Source organism: Vigna angularis, chromosome 2 (assembly GCF_016808095.1).
Source record: "Vigna angularis cultivar LongXiaoDou No.4 chromosome 2, ASM1680809v1, whole genome shotgun sequence".
NCBI classification, from domain to species: domain Eukaryota; kingdom Viridiplantae; phylum Streptophyta; class Magnoliopsida; order Fabales; family Fabaceae; genus Vigna; species Vigna angularis.
In genome coordinates, this window is record NC_068971.1 from 1,309,751 (window position 1) to 1,333,126 (window position 23,376).

At 35.0% G+C, this 23,376-nt stretch overlaps 1 protein-coding gene across 2 annotated transcripts; it reads left to right on the forward strand.

Moving 5' to 3' along the window:
- The first annotated feature begins 1,600 nt into the window (after window positions 1–1,600).
- On the forward strand, window positions 1,601–23,376 carry LOC108337993 (uncharacterized). Of its 2 annotated transcripts, XM_052873292.1 has the most exons (19): window positions 1,601–2,078; window positions 3,696–3,775; window positions 4,377–4,427; window positions 5,771–6,298; window positions 6,438–6,699; window positions 7,131–7,192; window positions 11,189–11,368; window positions 12,176–12,227; window positions 12,317–12,598; window positions 13,862–13,972; window positions 15,335–15,523; window positions 16,639–16,914; window positions 18,190–18,310; window positions 18,659–18,813; window positions 19,851–20,353; window positions 20,452–20,512; window positions 20,681–20,749; window positions 22,212–22,762; window positions 22,929–23,376. In XM_052873292.1, exons 1-18 carry the CDS (start codon window positions 1,914–1,916, stop codon window positions 22,296–22,298), a joined length of 3,234 nt encoding a protein of 1,077 aa, XP_052729252.1. In that variant the 5' UTR covers window positions 1,601–1,913; the 3' UTR covers window positions 22,299–22,762; window positions 22,929–23,376. The 2 variants fall into 2 exon arrangements, with proteins under 2 accessions (XP_052729252.1, XP_052729251.1); XM_052873291.1 differs by having other exon boundaries at window positions 18,190–18,813.

The window sequence follows — 23,376 nt, forward strand, 5'->3', positions numbered from 1 at the left end:
AATACAAATACAAAGGTAAGATAAAGTGTGATTGGATCAATCCTAATTAAAATTTTATTTTAAAACCTATAAATATAAAGATAAGATAAAGAGACATGTGATTGCATTTATTGTTACATAAATCGAAAACAAAGTTAAGTAACCCAAAAAACATCATAGAATAATCTTTGACCACACCATCTGAAACAATATACATTGTATATGTTTTGATTTATACGTAAAATAAATTTTTACAAGTATAACTTACATGAAATTAACTTTCCATTTAATATTAAGTTTTTTTTTTCTATAAAAAAATCAAATAAAAAAAATCAAGAATGCAGTATTAAATAAAAGTTATATCACTCCTCCCGAAATAAAAATAGAGTAAGCCTTTTTCTCTGGCAGCAATGATGGAAGAAGCATAGTGACAGTGGTGCCACCAGTTAGTAATTGCGGTGATGCAGAAAGTAATAGCCGAACCCTAATATGCAACATAGTATGTTGGGCCGTCGTAAGTCCAATAGGTCAATGATGTAACGCTTATTGTGATGTTTGGTGTACTTTAATAATACATCCAACTTTTTACTTCTTTAGCATTCTTCATTTAAGATATTTATGGACCCAAATAAATTGAAATATTTCAAATTTAATATTTGTCATGCTTCTATTACTGTTTCTGTGAGCAGAAAAATGAATTCTTAAAAACTCATTAGTTACATTTAATGAATTTTAATTTTATCTATACATGTCAAATCTTGAGTGAATTATAAATGCCATTTATTAGACTTTAAATTAACTTGAGATATTTCGTACCTGAACTGAACCTACATAAAGTTTATTTATTTATTTGTTTCTAACCTAGGTGAAATTGCAAAGGTTAAAGAGTATTAAATATTTTTAATTAATTAAAACTTAAACACAGTTATAAAAAATAGTTAACTAATAAATGAAACATGTAACCATCATTTCCTTTTCACAATAATTAGTTAGATCAAACGAATGAGACACGAGTCTTAATAATTTTAAAACAGTTTGGAAAATTTATTATAAATTACTAATAAATTTAATGTCATTAATAAAACTAATTAACCTTTTAACTTCTAATTAATCAAGTTAATGTAAGAACAAAGAGAATACACAGTACTGACAACGAAGTTTTTGTTGTTAAATCACTAATTTTATAGTTCCAGGCTGACAAAATGATTTTAAAGTAATAATTATAATTTTTATTTATATAAAATGATTGAACCGTCTGAATAAAATCACTGTGGCTATTTTTCTTAATTTTTTATGTCACAACTTCTTCAATTTGCTAACTTTTTCTATATTTTCTCAAATTCAGCCTTTTAAAATTTAATTGTTACTTCTATTTAATAATAGTGATGTTTTAATTTAAATATTAGAAAATTTGCTTTAATTAAGGATTTCTTAGTTTGTGTATATGAGCTTTAAATAACTAAAACTATGAAAAAGGAGGTTGCACTGTAGGAGAGAGAAAAAAAAAACCCTAGAAGGAAGAGAGATTTGAAATTGAAACGGAACTTACCGAAAATAATAGAGAAAAAAAGATTTATTTAATTATAATATATATATAGAGAGAGAGTGTTTAGCGCATGCCAGCTCAGTCACAAGTGTTGTGTTCATAAAACTACGGCGCTACGTACAGCTAATACAACACTCGCGAAAATTAAGAATTTTATTTTATTTTCCCCTTTTTTTCTTTCTCAAATCTCAAAACCGAAACGCACTCACTAAAACAACACCACGACGAAGACGAAGACGACGACGACGCACTTGTGCAATCTCTCCTTCGTTCATTCTCCGATTCGAGAATCGTTCAATCGAAATCAAATGTGCAATTCTTTGGCAAGGCGCTTCCAGATTCGTCTCCGCTGACGCTGATTCCGAATCCAATCAAGCCGAATCCGATAATGTCTTCCAGCTTCAGTCCCTCGCGTCCGCCGCAGCAGTTAATCGGGGTTTCGCGCCTGAGATCCTCCGGCGTTAAGAAGCTGCCGGAACCCTTGCGACGAGCAGTAGCCGATTGCCTCTCCTCTACACTCTCTCCCTCCAACGAACCTTCAAGAACTCTTCAGGTCTCTCTCTCTTCTTTGTTTTCGCTTCGTGATTCGTGTTGCACTGGATGTGGAAAATGAATTTCGCACGACACCGTTGCTGGAAATTATTTTTTATTATAAATTATTATTTTTGAAAAATTGGACGTTAGTTACCATTTTTTTTTTTGACTTCTGTTATTATGTAAAAATAGGAAGTTATTTATCCTCGCGGTTGGGGAAGAAAGTGGGATCGTGTAGGCTTTTTTTTTACGTACTCAGCTGAATACGAATCTTGTTACTGAGCTGGAGGAGGGGTAATTTGGTCAATGTTGTGTGGCTGTTTTTAGGTTAACTTGTGGGAAGGGGTATTACTTCTGTACACACTCTTTCTTACTGGGCATGCTACCTATTTAGCATACAAGGTTTCTAGTTATATTTATGTTCTTATGGGATTTGGGATAAACTTTTGGGTAGATAGGAGGAAAAATAAAAGAAAGTAAAATGAGTTAAACTTCTTTCAGTTAAAATTACGCATTAGTTGAAGTGAGTTACTTGATAAGGTAAATTAGTGAGCTATTATCCCCTTTGTTAATTCTTTTATCTTCTTGTTAAGTATTTAATATTTTCTTTGCATTAATTATATAATTAGGATTCAGTAATTGCTTGAGAAGTCTTCTTGGCTTGCCATACCCATCTTGATAGACACCATAGCAACTCCCTGTGCGAAGTTCTCGATATTAGTTAACTGCTACTGTCGTCTTTAATTTTTAAAGTGTAGGCTCTTAAGGGTGGAAGATACGGTTTTCTTAATTAGTGTGATCATTGCGTCTATATCAACGTGATATTTGAAGTCTTTCCTTAAATTTGTTGCTTGTCTGCTAATGATTTTAGATGATTGAGTAATGCTGTGCATGTGTGCGAGAAGTTTTAAAAGTACTCTGTGTGGAGTTCTTATTTGATGTAATGGTCATTTTTTTTTATCGTTATATACATATAATATGCATGCATACATACATGCATATATGTGTGCGTATGATGCTGAAAGTTTTTTTCTTGATTGTGTTCCGTGTAAGTTAATGATTCTAAACAGCTGAGTAATGCTGTGTTCCGTGTCTGAAAATAATGAGTATTCTTGTTTTGTTTTCAACTCATGATGCAGGCTGTGTATCAGCGGGGAAAATTTCAATATTTACTGCCAATGTTGTAATGCTGATGTAACATTCAATATTTTTTTGCATTTATTGTACCATCTGTACTGAAGTTACTAACATATATTTTATGCAACAAATATGATTGTTATCGACATTAAGTCAATTATTTGTACATGTAGGGTGATTAGTCAAGCACCAGGTTCCTATTATTGGGGTTCCTCACCAACTTCAACATAATGTTGTTTCTTAAAATCTTACCAGATTTTAATGCCATGTAGGGTGATTAGTCAAGCACCAGGTTCCTATTATTGGGGTTCCTCACCAACTTCAACATAATGTTGTTTCTTAAAATCTTACCAGATTTTAATGCCATGCATAACTGTCACTCTCGTTACTAAATCCCATTTGACTGCAAATTATTGTACCATTGTATTTGATATACAGTAACCAAATTCTAAACTTTACCAATTTATTTTTATTTTATAGCTTAAGTATATGATTTCAGGACTATCTGAAGGCCCCTGCAGCCACAGACTTGGCTTATAATGCAATTCTGGAACACACTATTGCTGAGAGGGAGCGCAGGTAATTGTTACATTTATTTATCCCATGAGGTAGTTGGTGATGCTTTCCAGATTTGTTAAAAACATATCTCTATAAATGTCCTGCTCTGTACTTAGTATAATGTCATGCACGAAGTGAACTAATTTTTTGGATGAAAGGTGTGGAGTACATCCTTATAATTTCTATTTTGTAGTACCTGAGTATTTTTTTTTTCTTGGTTAAGGTAATGCGCCTCTGTTCATGTGGATGGTTATATATATATATATATATATATATATATATATATATATATATATATATATATATATATATATATATGTATATAAAGGATTTCCCTTCTCTTGTTTACTTGTCGTTTTGTTCTGCTATTGGACCTGATTTTCCTTTCAATTCATCTAAGATCTAGTTCCTTTTTGTTATGAATTTGTTAGTGTTTCCCATAGTTGAACTATTGTAATTGACTTTGTACTAGAATTTTGCTCAGCCAAGCTGATTATACTGTTTCTTATTGTGTACTTCCGTCAGTTAGGAACCTCAAATATTTTTTTGTATTTCCTTATTGACCTTTTCTGTTAGACCATTTCAAATTCCAGCAGTTTCTAACTTTGATATTTTCTGTCAGTCCTGCCGTAGTCACAAGGTGTGTGGCACTTCTGAAGCGGTATCTCCTAAGGTATGTTTTCAGTTACTTAAATAAGTCAAAACTCAACGGTTTACCAGATTTCTATTTTCGGGACATTATCTATTACTCTAGTCTAGTGTTTTCCATCCTCATTTCATGGACTTGCACCTCATTTTGCTACAATGTTACTTATTTCAATATATGAATTTACTTACACAATTTTATGTCAATCTTTATGTTAGATAAAATGCCAAAAAGAGTAGAGTATTGGTAGGTGTTTTAATCTATGCCAAAAAGTGATCGGTATATTGTCTGTTTTGTATGCTTTATGCTGAACTTGAACTTCTACTCCTAGAGTACTTTGTTGGAAGAAGTGTATTGTTTTACCAATCTTACATGCAGAACAGTGATGTAAACTCTGTCAATAAAGTCCATTTATTAAACAACAAAGATGATCATTAGTTGATAATTAAAGGTACCAACAAAAGTGCCAGAGCACAATGTTATCTTGTTTCTTCATTACATTCTACAGTAAGATGTCTCAAATTTGGGAAAAAGGATTATTTCAAAATTTACTGTTCTGATGTGCATTAAAGTTTCGAATGTATTTACATTAAAGAACTCAGAATAATCAACTAATAGAATAATATGATAGATTCTCATGTGTCAAGATTAATATGTTCTAGCTATCTGTTTCTTAAGACATGGCAATGCCTATATCATTATTTGTTAAATTAGTGTTTGCTGGATTTTGATTATTTCAAACTCAAAAACTAGCTTTTCAGTCTGATTCTTGAAGAATTTGATTATCAGCTTTTCTCATACTCATGAAAGAAGAATAAGCTAATCCAAAGGTCAAATGGTCTCTCACTTCCCAAAACGAGTGGCACTTAAATTCTATTGAAAATTAGGCAGTTAGGTTCGTTTTCCATTTCTTGTGGGATAAAAGCACAAAATTGCATTTAGGCAAATAGCTTCCTTGTCTAATTGAATATAACAAAGTACAGAAATGATGACAAAGTGCCCTCTCAGAAGAAACCAAATGTGCAGAGTCTAGGAAGAAAGAAATAGCATGCACGTTTTTTGTTGGAGGGGGATAGGTTGGCTTTCTGGTCCTGGAATTCATTGTTCCCTGTATTAATCATTGTCTTAGTAACAAAACTTCTCTGTTCTCAGGCAGGGAAAGAGGTTAGTGAAACTTTTTTAGGATTATGCTAATTTTCTTTGTCGTTTAAATGATCTTATATTCATTATCTGAATGCTGTTTACTTAGATTCATAAAATATCTGAAACATGCAATTTGTATCTTTCCTTATTTGACTGCTTCTTAGACAATATACAATCTTGTTATAGTTGCTATTTGCACATTAAGTACTCACAACTTATTACTACAGATACAAACCAAGTGAGGAGACATTACTTCAGATAGATCGTTTTTGTTCAACAATAATTGCTGAATGTGATATTAACCCAGCTCAGCCGTGGTCACGAGTTTTGAGTCGTCAATCTGGTGTATCAATAACATCCATAAATACATCTCCTTTACCTGTATCTACCTTTGCTTCTGAGGCACTTGTAAAATCACTAAGTTATGTTCGTTCATTAGTGTCTCAACACATTCCTAAACGACTTTTCCAACCAGCTTCATTTGCTGGACCACCTTCATCTGGACAGTCACTGCCGTCATTGTCATCATTGCTGAGTAAATCCTTCAATTCCCAGTTAACTCCTGCAAGTATTCAAGAAACACAAAGTTCCACAAGTGTTCAAGAACAACTAGAGAAGGATTCAAGTTCTCTGTCCATTTCAAGGTTATCGAAAATTGAAAAAGCTGATGAAATGGATGAACTAGGGTTCATTGCAGGTGATGTTCTGAAATGGCGCTGGCTTGAGGAACCAATGTCATCTATAGGCAGCGAAAAGTAATAATCTGTGCTTTATACTGGTTTAGGTGTCTTGTTTGTGGCCACTGTAGCTTATATCTCCACTTTACCTTTTAATTTTCAATTATCTTCTAGTGTTTCAGAAATTAACTTTGTTAATTAACATGTGTTAATGCAGTGACCGTGTCATGAATTCTCAAGACATGACATCACATAGCTTCTTAGAAATAGGTGCAGCAGCTCTACTTGTAGGAGACATTGAATCTAAGATGAAAGGGCAGCCATGGAAATATTTTGGAACTGATGATATGCCTTACCTGGATCAGCTATTGCAGTCTTCCCCCGTAACACCAATTACTGATTCTGATTCTGCTCGTCCCCATTTGAGGGCGATAACAGCATCCAAGCGCATAAAACCTGGCTCTCGTCAGATATGGCATGTTCTTATATGAACTTGCACTGATATTTTTCTTTTTCTACTTTCTTTATGAGTTCATGACATGCCAAATCTTTCATAATTTGTTGTTTTTAGCCAAATATTATATTAGAAAATTTGAACTATTACCTTCATAATATTTTATTTAAAAGCAATGGTTTCTAGAATTTTAGATTAGCCTTCAAAAGACAAATGGATTGTCATGTCCTATTGATTAATTAATTGGTTTGTGAGTTGTGTTGAATTAGTTTTGTCATGCTAGTTGTATGGGCAAAATTATGTGATAAGTATTTGAATTGGTCTTATACAGTTTGATATTCCTTTTATCCACAAGATGTGTAAAAGATATGTTTTTTCTTTTTCACTACTTTGATATGCAGCAATGCTTTTCATGATTTGATTTGCTGTTCTGAACACTTCCATTTCTACAGGGAGGATTTTCCTGTGATTACTTTCCGTCCCAGAACTCGACAGCTTTTCCAGTATCGTCATTACAGGTTTAGATCATTTGACTCTGGAGAATATTCAGAGGAATTGGACAACAAATGTTTGAGCCTGATTTTATCATATCTGAATATGCATGTCATAAAATAAATTTTAACCTGGTCTTTCATTGCAAGGGAAAATGCTATCATTGCTTTCCAATTTAGATTCGGAAAAATGTAATTATTTAATATTTGTCACTTCTTTCAAAGTATATTACTTCATCCTAAAGCTTCTTAAGTTTCCGTAAGTTGAATATTTACATTAGTATGTATGATTTGTACTTGTTTATTGAGCTCTGTTAGTTTTTGATAGGTCCTTACAATCAAGAACCTATAGAAACCCAGTAACACCCACTCACACTGAATAACCTCCTTGTATTACCAAAGAATCAAGAGTACAAGATACACTGTGTGCCCGAGAGCTTAACCTCCCTCCAAAGAACTACAAGAGTTCCCGCCAAACAATAACACTCAAAAAACTCCCCTCTCTCACCAACCAACCCACCCCTTTTATACTGACTTACCTAACTGCCAGGCAGTTAGGCTGGGTAATGTTTCTCCTTCTACTAGATACAATTAGTTCCCTAACAATACTCCCCTTCCCCAACAACCTTGTCCCCAAGGTTGAAAAACTGCTCTCTCTCTCTCTCTCTTTTTTTTTTTTTTTTTTTTTTTTTTTTTTTTTATATCGCCCCATCTTCCAGCGGAGGCACCCTCTTCTCACCCACAGCCTTCTTTAGTTGGGGAACATGACATATTGAGTGTATTCTTGCTGTCTCGGTTAATTGTAAATGAAAATCTACTTTCCCCACATGCTGTAACCGTGCAGGGAGCTTCAGTCAATTCACCCATCACGTCACCTCCTGTCCCCTGCTCCACTACGCACATTTCCCAAACCCGAAAAACGTGGTAGTGCGCCTGCAACACGGTTTCCAATTCTGCTTTCTGCCCCTCCGTCAAATCCACTTGCCCCTCACCGTCCACCTCTTTCTCCATTTGGCCCATATCCCAAGCTATGACCCATGACTCAGCATCTGTCAATTTTAATAACGATTGAGGCTCCACCAGCTGTCGGGCTAACGCTGGGTCTCCTTGTATCTTCACCTTCTTACCTTCCACGATATACCCCATTGTCATTTCCTTCCAATTTATCATCACCTCCCCCAGTTTAGCTAGCCATTCAACCCCCAATATGATGTCTACTCCGCCCAGTTCGAATAAATGGAGCCTCTCCTCAACCACGGCCTCCGCCAATCTGATCTCTACCTGCTCACAACACCCTCTCGTCTCTTTCCGCTGTCCATCCCCCAAACTCACCTGATAAGGGGGCGTATCATTTATGGGTAACTTCAGCTCTTCCGCCAGTCTCCGACTAATAAAGTTGTGGCTGGCCCCGCTGTCGATGAGGACTAGCACCTCCCTGTGCCCAATCTTCCCCCTCAATTTCATCGTCTTCGGTTGGGTTAACCCTCCGACGGAACACGCCGATAGCTCCATAGGTTTTGAATTTTGATCTATCCCTTCTTCCGCTTCGTCATCCTCATCCTCCGCCAACAGCAAAACTCGCAGACTCTTCTCCGAGCATCGGTGGCCAGGAGCAAAGGGGCCTTCGCACCGGAAACAACGACCCTCTTCTCTCCTTTTAAGAAATTCCGGATATGGTAAGTTTCGCACCGTCCGTCCCCGATTATCGGCGCCTCCGGTCACACTCCCTATCGAGCTGCTCGCCGGCATCGCTCCCTCTCTCCTAGCTGATCCATTGCCTTCCGTTCCCCCTGTCCGGTTTGTGGACTGGCGTTCAGTTTCGCCACGTACTACCGACCCTATCATGCGCGACCCCGATGGGTTAATTTTCATCCCGTTCCAGCCCCCTCCTTTCGCCCTCATTATCGCATCTTCTACGTCCCGCGCGATCCTGATTGCAACCATGAATTCTTGACGATCTTGAATGCGGACTTGTCCCTTGATGTCTTCTCGCAGTCCAGCGCGAAAAAACCCCATCACCAGCTCCTCCGATAACCCCCGAGTCTGACCTATTAATATTTCAAAGCTCCGGACGTACTCCTCCACTGATCCCTCTTGCCGTATTGTCGCAAGCTGTTCAAACACCGATCCTCTGGATCCCCCTCCAAATCGATTTACTAACGCCATTTTTAGGGCCGTCCAAGAACGAATCTTGGCTTTTTCCTTCCAAACATTAAACCAGTAACTCGCGCTGCCCTCCATACTAATATACGCCAGCTCCACCTTATCCTCCTCCGCCACTTTTTGAATGTGGAAGAAACGTTCTGCCCGATTAATCCAGCTGTGAGGTTCTCCCCCTTCGAACGATGGTAGATCCACCCGTTTTCGCCAATTGTGTGGTATCCCCCCATGATCAAGTCTTCCCTCATTATCATTCACCGAAATGTCACTCCCTTCAGAGTTTCCTTCGTGATTATTCGTTCTCACCCCCATCATCTGCATCATCTGCTGTATATCTCGTCTCACCGCGGCCGCTTCCACCTTCATCCCCTCCATTGTAATTTCCAGTGCCTCCATTCTTCCTTCCATGGCTTTATCCGGCAGGTCGGACCAAATGATAGGTCCTTACAATCAAGAACCTATAGAAACCCAGTAACACCCACTCACACTGAATAACCTCCTTGTATTACCAAAGAATCAAGAGTACAAGATACACTGTGTGCCCGAGAGCTTAACCTCCCTCCAAAGAACTACAAGAGTTCCCGCCAAACAATAACACTCAAAAAACTCCCCTCTCTCACCAACCAACCCACCCCTTTTATACTGACTTACCTAACTGCCAGGCAGTTAGGCTGGGTAATGTTTCTCCTTCTACTAGATACAATTAGTTCCCTAACAGTTTTGGTGCCATTATTGATGATTTACACTTTCAATTTCTTATTGTCTATAAGTTTACACACTCTGATGACAGAATTGAAGGGAAAACTGTCAGGAGTAGTTAGAGCTGTTAAGTAAATAAGTGGGGGGGAGATAGAGATCGAAGTAGGCAGTCAGAGAATTATAAACAGTGGAAATCACTGTAGAAGAGGTAGTTTTGACTGCTTGAAAATAGACAAGGGAGAATCGAGGGCAAGGAGAGATATTGTAAGCCAGGAATTTATTTGGTAAATGAAATCCCTAAAATAGTGTAGTGTAGCTATTCCTTCTGCAACAGTTGCTGCACTTAACTGTTCTACTTCGGCACCGACTTTAGTGCCAAGGGCCTCTCCGCCACTATAGCATGCTATTTATAACCCTTTATAGAACAACTTGCAGAGATGGATGCAGAATTAAGGCATAGAACGGAGGATAGGAGAACACCGCAAATGGGGAACTTGTTTAGGAGGAGGCTCAACCCCCAATTGTCCAAGCATCTTGAGGAAGACTGATATGGTAGTGGGTTAGAGTGTGGCGGTCCAGAGATTCTATCTTGGGCAAGAAAAATAGGATTAACCCATTTGATGGTTGTGATCCTTTTGGGTGGATTGCTAAAGTGGCATGCTTTTTAAAGTGCAGCAAATTAAGCCACTAGTTTAGAATTGTGGGGAGATGATCAGCAGGGATTCTCATGCAAGTTGAATCTCTTTGTTGAGAAGAGAGAACCTGAGAAGGCCTCTGGCGAATTCCATTTATTTAGACCACAATGGAGCTATTCAATTTATATGGGAGAAAACATAATTACAGAATATTCAGAAACCCCATTTTGGGCTAATAGTATAAATGTAGAATCAATCTAATTGATTCTAATATGAACAATAACTTTATCTATAGGATTCTATCATATCTACATTCGAACACTCTCCTTTAAGTTGGAACTTATTGGCCATATACACCAAGCTTGTTACATATGTGGTTAATCCAATTACCCCTTAGTGATTTAGTGAATATATTTGCTAGTTGATCATGGGAATTGACAAAGCTAGTATTTTTTTTATCATAGTCTTCTTGTTAATAGTTTATTTATGTGTTTCTACATCTCACAAAATGTTCTCTTCTGCCTACCAGTGAGCAACAACCTCTGCGATTGAACACTACTGAGGTACATGATGTTATAGCCGCAGTTTGTGCAGAGGTTTCTATCCCAAATACCAATATTGTCAGAGCCTCAACTAGACTAAATAATAACAGCGGCAAACCATCATCGGATGTGGCTGTGAGCGTCCTTATTAAACTAGTTATTGACATGTATGTTTCAATTAACTGTTGTCTTTTTTATGTTTTATTCCTTTCTGGTTAGCAACCGTTTAGTCCTGAATAATTTTTCTTAGTTTTACTGTATATTCCTGATTTCTATTATTAAAATGTTAATTTTTTGAGTTTTATTTTCTCATAATGGAAACTAGTATGAGTTGAATTAGTTTTTGAAGTAGAGAAGATGAGGGTTTGATATTGCAAAATTGAAGAAAAATGTTATGAAATATTTATTTTATTGAAGGTGGTCCCCATTCTGCAAGTAAAAATATATCCCAAATAGCAGCCAGAAATTCTTTCAATTTGGCTCTTATTTAATGAACGCCATGCTTAGAATCTGTTTTAGCTAGGTGTGCATGCATATAGAGAAGAAAATAGACACAGTAAATTGTAGGTCGGCCGTGAAACAGATAACATTGGATATTCTCCACAAATCTCGTTGAAAATTTATTGCCATTCACAGTTGAAGGAACTATTGTTCTTTTGAAAGTTTTACAGAAAGCAGAGATGGTTTTATTGAGGTGTGCGAATATATAACTTGTTGACTGGTATTTTTTGCGGTTGTCCATTTTATTAGATAACCAATTGCCAATTTACACTGATGTAAAAACATTGTTGAGATATGGCTATGTAGTATTTCAAAACTTATATGCTTTTCATGTTGGGTAGAATTATAGTGTTGAGTGCCAGATTGCTTAGCCACAGATTAATTTTCTGGCCACTATTTTATTTCATATTTCTATCGTTTTACACTTCTCTGCAACCCAATTATGCGTAATGATCACAGATATTATTTTCCAGGTATGTTTTAAATTCTCAGACCGCTGCTCCGCTCATTCTTTCTATGCTTGAGGTGATGCATAAATAAAAGACTTTTTTTCTGTTATGCTATGCTATCTGTAATATTTTCGGGTACTAATTTATTTGAAATGCAACTTTCAGGAGATGCTTAGTTCTAATACTGCATGCAGGGTTCGTGTTTTTGATTTAATTCTAAACCTTGGGGTTCATGCACATCTCCTAGAACCGATAGTTGCTAATGATGCTTCTACTATAGAAGAAGAATATTCTCAAGAATCCTATTATGACAGTGACACTCAAGTTATGGTGCCTGGAAGCACAAAAGCAAGTTCTCAGAATAAGTCAGATTCGGGCTCTGCAATTGATAAATTTGAGTCTTGGATTTTAAATATTCTGTATGAGATACTACTTCTTCTTGTTCAGGTATCATTGGGCAGAAAATGAAATTGTCGAACATAACCATTACTTGTTTCTAAATATTTTTTTTTTGGCTGGGATCATCTGTCGACTGGTGTCAATATTATCTTTGACACTTTTCACAATATACTAATTTATGTGTAAATGACATGGTGTTGATGAGTTTCTGTTGGAACTACAGTTAGGATGCGACATTTTTTTTAATGGATTGAAAATATAAGAATACAATGCAAGTTTACATCGTTTTCTTGCCATTATTGAGATTGGAAATTTTTTTTCTTTAGTTTATGTTTTAAGAGTTAGATAGCTATTCTAGATGGATTTGTTGTGATATTAGCATGTGCTAGGAAGTGCATAGAGCACCAGTTGGACTATCAGGTGCTGTGTTATAGAATATTTGGTATGTTAAGAAATAAAACTTTTTTTATCAGATTTGTCAAATGTTTCTAGATGATTTTTCCATCTGAACAATTAAGTTCTACTTCTGAATTCAATGATGACATTATAGTACATTCAAAGGTAGACTTTTAAAGTATGATAGATACATTCATAACCACGTGCACACAGATACACATCAAAGAAACTGTTTTTGTTCGATATTGCATAGAAGTATATGTAAAAGCTTATATGATCTTGTACTCTAGTGCCTTATAATATAAATTTGGATTTGGATGCTTACATTCGTAATACTTGTAAGATGTAGGCAGAAGACATTGTACAGAGGGATCCACTGTCATGTACATGTCCCTTTAAACTACTAAATTGTCAGGATAACTGCATTAACGAAATATACGAGCATTTATATTCTCTGAACGTACATGTGCAATTGGTTAGTTCTTCCATCTTGTACACATTCTAACTAGATAATATCACCTGAAGATGTTCTAGTCAGTATCTTTTAAATTTGTAGAGTATAACTTGGGGGCTAAGTCTTTTGAATGTGGAATAAATTAAAGGGTAATTGTTGTAGTCACTGATGGTACCTAATGCTTGATATACTTGTAAGGTAGTGGAATACTGTTGAAATAATCACCGTTTCTAATATCTAGAAAAAGATATTTTTGAGGTAGTGTTCACGTATTGGAGTGGGTTTGCATTACTGTTTCAGCTTAGGTTGATAAAGAAAACGTTTTTATCATCTATTTCATATGAATGTTCTTAAGATAATTATGTTATCTGTCTATCTGCTTTTTCCATTTTTCAAACATGATTGTTTAATCATGCTGTTCTCATAAATTATCATTTATGTTGATCGATTGCTTCATACAGTCTGAAGAAAAGGATGAATCTGTTTGGGCATCTGCACTCAGCTGTTTGCTGTATTTTGTTTGTGATAGAGGAAAGATCTGGAGAAACCGTTTAGTAGGGCTTGACATAAGGGTGAGAAATAATTCCCTCGTCTCCTATTTGATTCTACTTGTATTTCATGGAAATTTCATTTTTATTTCATAGCACATTCTGCTGGCTAAATATTTTTCTTCTTTTATGGGAGGTTGGACAGGGTGTCAGGGGAGAGGATGCTTGCCAATTATTGAACTTTGGAATTTAATTTAGATCTATAGTCTTCTATTTAAAGGAGTGGAAGAATGGTGATGTGGAATATTTTATTAAGCAAAAAAAAAGTAAAAGATTAAGAATTAATATTTTTCAGACTAAACTAGATAAAAATAAAAATAGTGTCACAGAAGGAAGTTGAGCCTGTTTCAAACATCTTTTTAAACCAAAAGGTCATGCCGCTGCTTTTAGAGCTGAAAACTAATGTTTTTTGTGGTTGTATTGCAAGGAGAGCATTTCACTAATGCTATCCTTATAAATGTCAACTTTCTTCTCTACACCTCTTCTTTGTCACCTGCCCCTTTTACTTTCATATTCTCATGCCACCTTATTTCTTTCGTTCCCTTTGTTCCTTGTTATGAGCCATAGCCATCTATTGGGAACAAGTGATTGGTGCTAGTTTTCTCATAGTTGCTATCCCAGAATATGCGTCTTCATCATCTCACTTTGATTTTCCCTGTCATTCAGTTTTCCATTTATGGCTTCCTCACTATCTATCCCCCCTTTTAAAGGGGAAACTTATTTTTCCATTTGATGTTCCAGCACATCTGGTATTTTTCTCAATTTTTGTCATCATCAGAACCAATCTTTTAAAGAGGAAACTTGTTTTACCATCTGCTGTTCCAGTACATCTGGTATTTCTCTCAATTTTTTTCATCACCATATCCAATTTTTGGTGTCTCGGTATCAGTCACACTATCATCTCCTTGGTTGAACAGTTGCTGTATATGTTTGTATTTTAAACCCCCAGAATGATTCTGGTAAGGCTGAACGCTTGAAAAATTTCACTGTTTAGGTTTAGGTGAACGTACCTAACTGGCATCAGCTCTGTTTATCTGGAGTTGTTGAGTAGCTTTCAACTTAATGTTATTGGATTATGTTTTAGAATTTCTATGAGGAACTAAAACTAACAAACTATAAGGTTGTAGTACTTTGGTTTCTGTAATCTAGATGTTCTTTAGTTATTCAGTACTTTTTTGTTTTCCATTAATACAGTTTTTTTTTCCATTTGGGCACTTCTGTGTGCAAGCTATATGGTTTTAAGCATGTCAGCCATGAAATAATTCTTAACACAGGAATTTGTAAACCCTAGGTGCTATTTGCTTACTGCTTTGTTGTGGATTGGTAATGCTCTGTATTTCATTATGATATAACCGTCTGATTTAGTTACCTCCAATCTACTGATAGGTTCTGAAGGCACTTGTAAGAATCAGCAGGGAGAACTCTTGGGCAGAATTAGTTCACTGTAAGCTTATTTCCATGTTAACCAATATGTTTTATGAAGTTCCTGAAGTTGCTGCATCTGTACCCGGCAAACCAAAGTTTCTTGTGGATCAACTTGATCTGATCGGAGGAGTTCAATTTATTTTTATTGAGGTGTGCATATCTTTTTTCCAATTGAGTTTATTATCACTGATACCTTTCCCCCTTTTTACCAACAGTACTGCTGTGTATAATTATTGTATCCATGCTGCACAAATAAGGCCCAACATGTTATCTTGTTAGTTGACCACTTAAATTAATTGTCACTTTTCAATCTGTAGAAAAACAAGTATATTATGCGTGATCTATGATGTTCATTAGTTTGCAGTATTTTCAACGCATCCATTATGTTGAAATAACAAAACTAGTATTGGAAATGGTGTAGTTACCTGCTCCAGATCATGTAATTGGTTTTAGGAGTGTGAAAGAGTATCAAAGAGTTATAAGTAAAATGATTTTGAAAAAACTAGAGATAAAGATCGTGACACATTGGGCTGTTGGATCTCCAAATTTAACCTTAACGGGAGTGAGGTTGGTTGACACGATGGATTAATGGCATAGAAAGATATGTGATTGTGAAAACGCAGATGCAAGGTAATCATCACTAAAAAAATTATTGCTTAAGAAGTCTGATTTTTGGTACAACTTATAAATGATAATAGACCAAGACATAATTTTCAGGACAAGACCTCTACGCAAAAAGGAAATTATTTTCTGTGAAAATTGGTCTGTCCTGCACAAAAACTTAATGGTAAATGATTTTTCTAGAATCTGGAGCTGATGTTTCCACATCCTCTGGTGGTTGTGGGCTTCAGCCAATGACTGCAATGAGCTGGACACATATAGTCATTGTCGTATTGCTTGATTTGGGGACTTTTAAGCTTTCATCAATTTGTCATTAGGGTTGTGATTGGTTGATCCTACAGCCTGTCTGGATACAAACTTAGAAGCGGGCATCTCAACTAGAAAAAAAAAAGAAAAAAACCTATATTTCTTGTGGAGAAGCTCCCAAAGCACTTATAGCTTGTATATAAAGAGGGCCCATATAGAATAAGACTTTGTTATTGTGATTGATTAATGGGTCCAGTACAGATTTTTCATTTTATTTGGTCGTAAGATTCCTGTTTTTTGGTTTTGTGCAATGGAATAAAATGTTGATCAAGGTCTTATTTACAGTGTAAGTTTCAAAGTATATGATTTCTCCTTGCTTTTTGGTTTGTTGCGTGCAGTATTCCCTAGCAAGCTCAAGAGAAGAGAGGAAAAATTTGTATTCAGTGCTTTTTGATTACATTCTGCATCAAATAAATGAAACATGCTTTGCTTCTGGAGTCAATGAATATAGTGATGATGAGATCCAACCTCTTGCTGCTCTACTTGCTCAAACAAATGCACCCGAGGCATTTTATATTTCTGTTAAACTTGGGGTAGAAGGCATTGGAGAGATTCTGAGAAGATCGATTGCATCAGCACTGTCCAGATATCCCAATAGTGAACGACTAAATATGGTACTTCTATATTCTTCTTTTCTTATCTCTTGTTTTGATAGTTTAAGGGTTATTCCTTTTCATGATTCTAGTGAGCGTCTCTATTCTGCTTCCCTTGGTGGACATAATAAATCTGAATTTTTTTAAATGTAACAACCTGCAAGATTGGTTTTTCTTGTTAACAGAGGAAAAAGGTTTCAACTTGGATTAGTTTGTAAAGCAGGTAAGCATTTAACAATTTGGACTATGGAGAAAGCATATGAAACAGTTTGTCTAGTGCTTCTCATGGATTTGTACACAAGCATTTGCAATACCTTCATCAAACAGAAACAACTTTTCTACCAGAAACACAGGATTACAAATTGTAAAAAGTAAATTTCCAGTAAATATAATTTTATCTACCCTTTTATCTTAGACATTAAATTTATGGATTAAGTATATTTTTAGTTCCTGAACCTTGAAAAAAAAATTTGAATTAGTTCCTGGTTGAAACTTTAATATATTTTGGTCTCCAAACTTTTAAAAATAATGGAAATAGTCTTTTTTAATCTAATTATGTTAATTTTTTTTACGTGTCAAACGTGTTTCTTAGCTAACATTGAAATGAGAACGTCTCAAACAGTATAAACAACTCAAATGCTAGTATGAAACATGTTTGAAACGTCAAAAAACTTTGACGTAATTGAACTAAAAGGACTATTTTCATTCATTTTTAAAGTTTAGGGATCAAAATGTATAAAGTTTCAGAAATGGACTAATTCTAATTTTGTGTCAAAATTCAAAGACTAAGAACATATTTAACCCTAAATTTATTTATATTTCTAATGACATCTTCAATATTGTGGGAGTTGCTTTAATCACACAAATTATAGTCATAAACTAAATTCTGGTTCAGTTGATCGCTTAGCTCAATTAAATCTTATAATTTGAGGGAGGATTTTTTTGGTAGCCAAAATTAAACATGTATTTGTTTTCTCCGTTAAAGGTTAAAGATAATCTATACTATTCTGTTATTCTCTTTCCTTGGTTGCAAGTGTAAATGGCTGATTTATTACTTTCCCTGAGCTGCATATGCATTTACTTTACGGTTTGCTCTTATTCATTACATAATATCAGGATTCACTGGTTTAGTTCAGTTATAGTTTGGTTTTGCATTCATTATACCCTTTATTAAAGATTATGAAGTTATAGTCACTTTTAGTTTTAATATGTTTTTTCAAATATTTGGCGAATAAGTCTTGTTTAATTTCTAGATATTCGTTTTGTTTATTGTTGGTTTCTTTTAAATATTTGCAGCTACTAGAAGTTGTAGCGGAAAAATTTGATGCTGTAATAAGTACATTCACTCATTTGGACAAAGAGTTCTCTCATATGAATCAGATAACCAAATCTCTCAAGTTCCTGGAGAACGTAGAAGGTGTGGTTCTGAGAAATGGCATTGGTTTGCAGGCAAAGCACTCATGGTCCACTTTACATTCTCTTCTTCATTCTGAAAGAATTTCTTATCGTCAAAATGGGTATATCTGGTTAGGTGATCTGCTTATTTCCGAAATTAATGGAGAAAGAGATGGAAATATATGGTCAAGTATCACATACTTCCAGCAGAAAATTGCTCAAGCTGGAACTCAAGATTCTTTCAATACCTCAGATGTTCCTTTACCCATTTTACTTTTGTGTGGCCTTCTAAAGTCTAAATACAACTATATTAGATGGGGATTTTTGTATGTCCTTGAAAGGCTTCTCATGAGATGCAAATTTTTGTTAGATGAGCATGAAATGCAACAATCAAGCAGCAGAGATCAGGGTTATGGGAAGAGGGATTGGCATCTCGAGAAAGCCAATGCAGTGATTGACATAATGAGTGGAGCTTTGTCTTTGGTGTTTCAGAAAAATGAGACAGATCGCATTAATATTCTGAAAGTAATTTTCACTGAACTCGAGATACTTTTTTATAATATGCTCATGTTGTAACATTACCTGTCTGCAAAAGTGTTGCAATCCACACTACAAAGTAACAGAAACCTGATCCCCCTAGGTGAAGTCAGTTGCATGGGCCACTTGACTTGATACCATTAGTATTGGTCAGAGATTCTAACTCTTTGGAGATATTAACTCTGAGATCGCTTTTAATAACTTATCAGATTGCCTCCTTGGTCTCTCTTTTTTCACGAGACTAAATACAGTTACTCCCCTTATTAGTGCTTCTTCCAATAGTATTCTCTGCATGTGTCTAAACCACCTTAACTGTTATTTTTATCTTTTCCTCAATTAATGTCACACCAATATCTCTTCATATACTATCGTTTTGTATTGCATCCTTTAGTGATCCATCCTTCCTCATTTATGCTACTCCCACATGTCTTATTGCTCCCTTAAAGCTTAGCATCCTCTACCATAGAATATACAAATGTCTGGCGGTATGGGTACATTTTATTGAGATTTGTAGGAAATTTGATAATTTGCAAGTAACCCCTGATGTCTTTTTTCCATCTTAACCATCCTTCTTGTATCTTGTGTATGACATTCACATTACTTGCAATCAGCACTGACTTTGAAAAATGTAGTTAACAAGTTTGCATGTTCTAATCCTATTCAAGTTTGTTTTAGGATTCGCTAAGGAACTTTTAGTCATGCCTTGTTTATCTGTAAACTACTTATGGAGGATGAATTTTTGTTATATGATCTAGAATGGTTTATTTTCTGAGTGGTGAAGAATTTTGTAGTAAATTAAATTTCTACAATTACAGACAATGGTCTAGCCGAAAAAATTGTTGATATTGTTGCAGATTTATATTTAAGAATAGTAATTTTTATAGAAATATTGTTTATGTTATTCCTTTAAACAAATGTTTGGAGAATTTGTATTTTGTTTTATGTTGTGGCTTCTATTTAAGTATTGCTTGATCTATCATTTTTCACCCTATGTGCTGAACACTTTTCTCTGTTTTTCTAAACAGATGTGTGACATATTATTCTCCCAATTGTGCCTAAGAGTTCCTCCAACTGCAGCTCTGCCCTTTGGAGATGATGTTCACCATGGCAGAAATTTAAATCACACTAATGTAAGTAAAAGGTTTGATAGAGCTAATCATGTTGTCAGGCAAGATACTTTCCACAGGGATGAACACAAGGAGGAAGCTAATAGGAGATCCACCTATCATAATAACTACCACCTGGATCATGAGACTGCATCAATGGCAGCACTTTCCCAAGGACGAGCCATTGTCCCAATGCAATTAATTGCACGTGTTCCTGCTGCCATACTATATTGGCCACTTATTCAATTGGCTGGAGCAGCAACGGATGATATTGCATTGGGTGTTGCTGTTGGAAGTAAAGGAAGAGGAAACCTGCCCGGTGCTACATCTGATATTCGGGCCACACTTCTGCTACTACTTATTGGTAAATGCACAGCAGATCCTGTTGCTTTCCAGGAGGTTGGTCAGGAACAATTCTTTAGGTGATTCCTAACTTTACTCTTTGTGAATTTGTTGGCTTTCTTAATGTATCATCTTTATACACTGACATATAAAGCATGAAATTTCTTGCATCTTGCAGGGTACTTTTGGATGACACAGATTCAAGAGTGGCATATTATTCTTCTGCTTTTCTTCTGAAGGCATGGATTTTAATTGATTTTTGGTGTTGGTTCCATATATATATATATATATATATATATATATATATATATATATATATATTATAATATATATTATATAATATATATTAAATATATGTGTGTGTATGTATGTATATCATCTTTTCTAATAATTTCTCGTTGCTGCAGCGAATGATGACCGAGAAGCCAGAGAAATATCAATTCATGCTTCAGAATCTTGTTGTGAAGGCTCAACAGGTACCTCCATTTTTCATAATGAGTTGGTTCAAGTCCATACTAGTAGTAAAGCTGAGATTCAATTTTAATCTTACATTTGATGAGCTTATATCCAAATTCTGTCGTTTATATAATTCTCATGATTATGTTAATGAAACCAAAAAAAAAATGGTAACAATCAGGATTTCGAAGTTCCAGTTGCAGTGGAAAATTAGGCTAAAAGACAAGATTTTGAAACCATGCTTGTAAAAGTCATTATATCAGAATATTAGGGTTATTCATTTATTGTTAGTCCTGCTATGCTAGTGGTCATATCGGAATCGGTTTACTAGTGCTTGTACTAGTTATTAAAATTATAATTTGTCTTTTGAAATTATTAAAATTATTAGGGTTAAGTATGTTTTTAGTCCCTAAACTATCAAGAGAATTTGTTTTTAGTCCCTCTTTCAAAGTAAGGTACATTTTAGTCCTTCTATTTAAAAAAAAACGTTAATTTTTTATCCTCCCGGGAGGATAAAAAATTAAGGTTTTTTTGGAGGAGGACTAAAATGTACCTTACTTTGAAAGAGGGACTAAAAACAAATTCTCTTGATAGTTTAGGGACTAAAAACATATTTAACCCAAATTATTATTATAACGAATTAAAAAAAATAAATAGTGGTAATAATCTAAATCTTAATGTTATCTCAAGTATATTGGTTATTCAATATTAATATCATCCTTATTATTTAATGTACACATTATTACCTCAATGTATATTAAATGTGTATCTTAATATAAATAATTACTAATATGTTAATTCGCTCAGAAATTAGGTAATATACATTGAGGGTATTAATATGTCAAGTAAAATGTTATCTCAAAAAAATTGATATCATCCACATTGGTTATTTAATATATAATTTCTATATTAATAAGCTTACATGTACATGTCAATATAATATAAAAAACTCACTTTTGTAAAATGAAAAATTGGAATGAAAAAAGACTTATTAATTTAATCATTCAGTATTTTATATGCTTGTTGCTTTTGTTTAATTTACATTTTTAACAATATTAAAACAATCAAGAAAATAATAGATTACATAAAAATAATATTAGTATTAGATATTCTACATATTAGATATTATACATTAAAGAAAAACCAGAAAGATAGAAACAAATGATTCAAATAGATACGAACCTATGTTAAGGGCGCAATAATTTTTGAGCCAAATAACTCATTTCTTTCCCTCCTGCTGGTCTACTTAATGTCCTATTAGAGGACTCTAGATTTGTTGTTTAGTTCCTTTTTTTCCTTTTGTTGGTTTATTTCTGTACCCGCCCAAAAGTATGTGCCATGAACAAATGGTAAAACAGGCCACTTTTGTGGGTACGAAAGATATTGCTAAGGTGAACAGAAAAAACCGTGCACTTGCAATATTTTTGGTGGATTTAATATTTTGTGTTGCTTAAATTATCAAATGTTGTCTTTGCAATGTAGAGTAACAATGAAAAACTGTTGGAGAATCCATATCTTCAAATGTGTGGCATACTTCAACTCGCAAATGATCTTGGGATTGACCTGTGATCTTCAAGGCATGACTTTCTGGGAGGCTATATTATACGGGGTAGGACATCTGCATTGGTTTGAGGAATTGTCGCTATTCGTTCTGAGGAAAAACTTCCGTCGTTGGATTTACTCAGATTGAAATACGTATACATATCCAGGGCATACTTAATTCTTGCAACATAAATGCGATTGATTGTCAGCATGGCAGAGTACAATTGTATCCAGAGAAAGAGAGCCAGTGGAATTGATTGAACTCTTAATATTAATTAATTACTTTGAGAAGTAATTAAGAGAACTAGGAAACATACTGCATGGCATCAATTCCTGTATCTCTTCAGTGATATTACTAGTTTGGAGTGCAATGTTGTATACTTGTATCTGCCATTATTTCAACTACAGGGGGAAGACAGAGTTCTGTTAAGGGATAAATTTGAATGTCCCTGATTTTGACTCAACTGTTGAAATTCTTGGCCTGCCACCAGGTTCGCACCCTCTTATTTTTTTCCTGCTTTGTTGGGATATTGACGCCTTCTTGTCTTTAGTCGAGATATTAGTACTCTTGCCTGAGTAGATGTCAATACAGCAGCTAAACTCTGATATTCAAAATCTTGTGACGTGTTTTGACATGATCATTTTGTGTGCATGCAGTTGCTGGCGGGCGTACATTACTTTCCAACCAAAATGTGTGCAGAACTACATAAGATTGTCTCTTGTACAGGCCATAGATTCCCACCGAGCCTTCTTCAGTTTTTTTTTTTTTCATTCATGAAGGCCGCCTCTATGCTTTCTTTTTTTACTCTGGCATACAGGACCTTTCATGGGAAAAAAAAGGAAGAACTCAATTTTGTGCGTTGTCAATATAATCACAGGTCCAACAAAATCCTTTGATAGGGGCATCATGGGATGTCTACTTTTAGAGGCATCCAAGTTGCTCCCATTTTCTGTAAATATGTTATTATTTTTCCCCCCATTTGATCCAACATTTATTGCGAAAACTGTAACATTAATTGAGAAATTAATATGTACTAATGTAGATGATTTATACAGAATACCGGGCTTTGTGATGGAAATGATTGTGAAGGACAGTTTGTGATCT

Excerpts from the sequence above, each read along its gene's own strand:
- LOC108337993 (XM_052873291.1), top strand. The coding sequence starts at position 1,914 with ATGTCTTCCAGCTTCAGTCCCTCGCGTCCGCCGCAGCAGTTAATCGGG. Across the intron at positions 6,700-7,130 it reads GCTCTCGTCAGATATGGCAT|GATTTTCCTGTGATTACTTT; the intron begins GTTCTTATATGA and ends TTCTACAGGGAG. Across the intron at positions 20,354-20,451 it reads GGTCAGGAACAATTCTTTAG|GGTACTTTTGGATGACACAG; the intron begins GTGATTCCTAAC and ends TGCATCTTGCAG.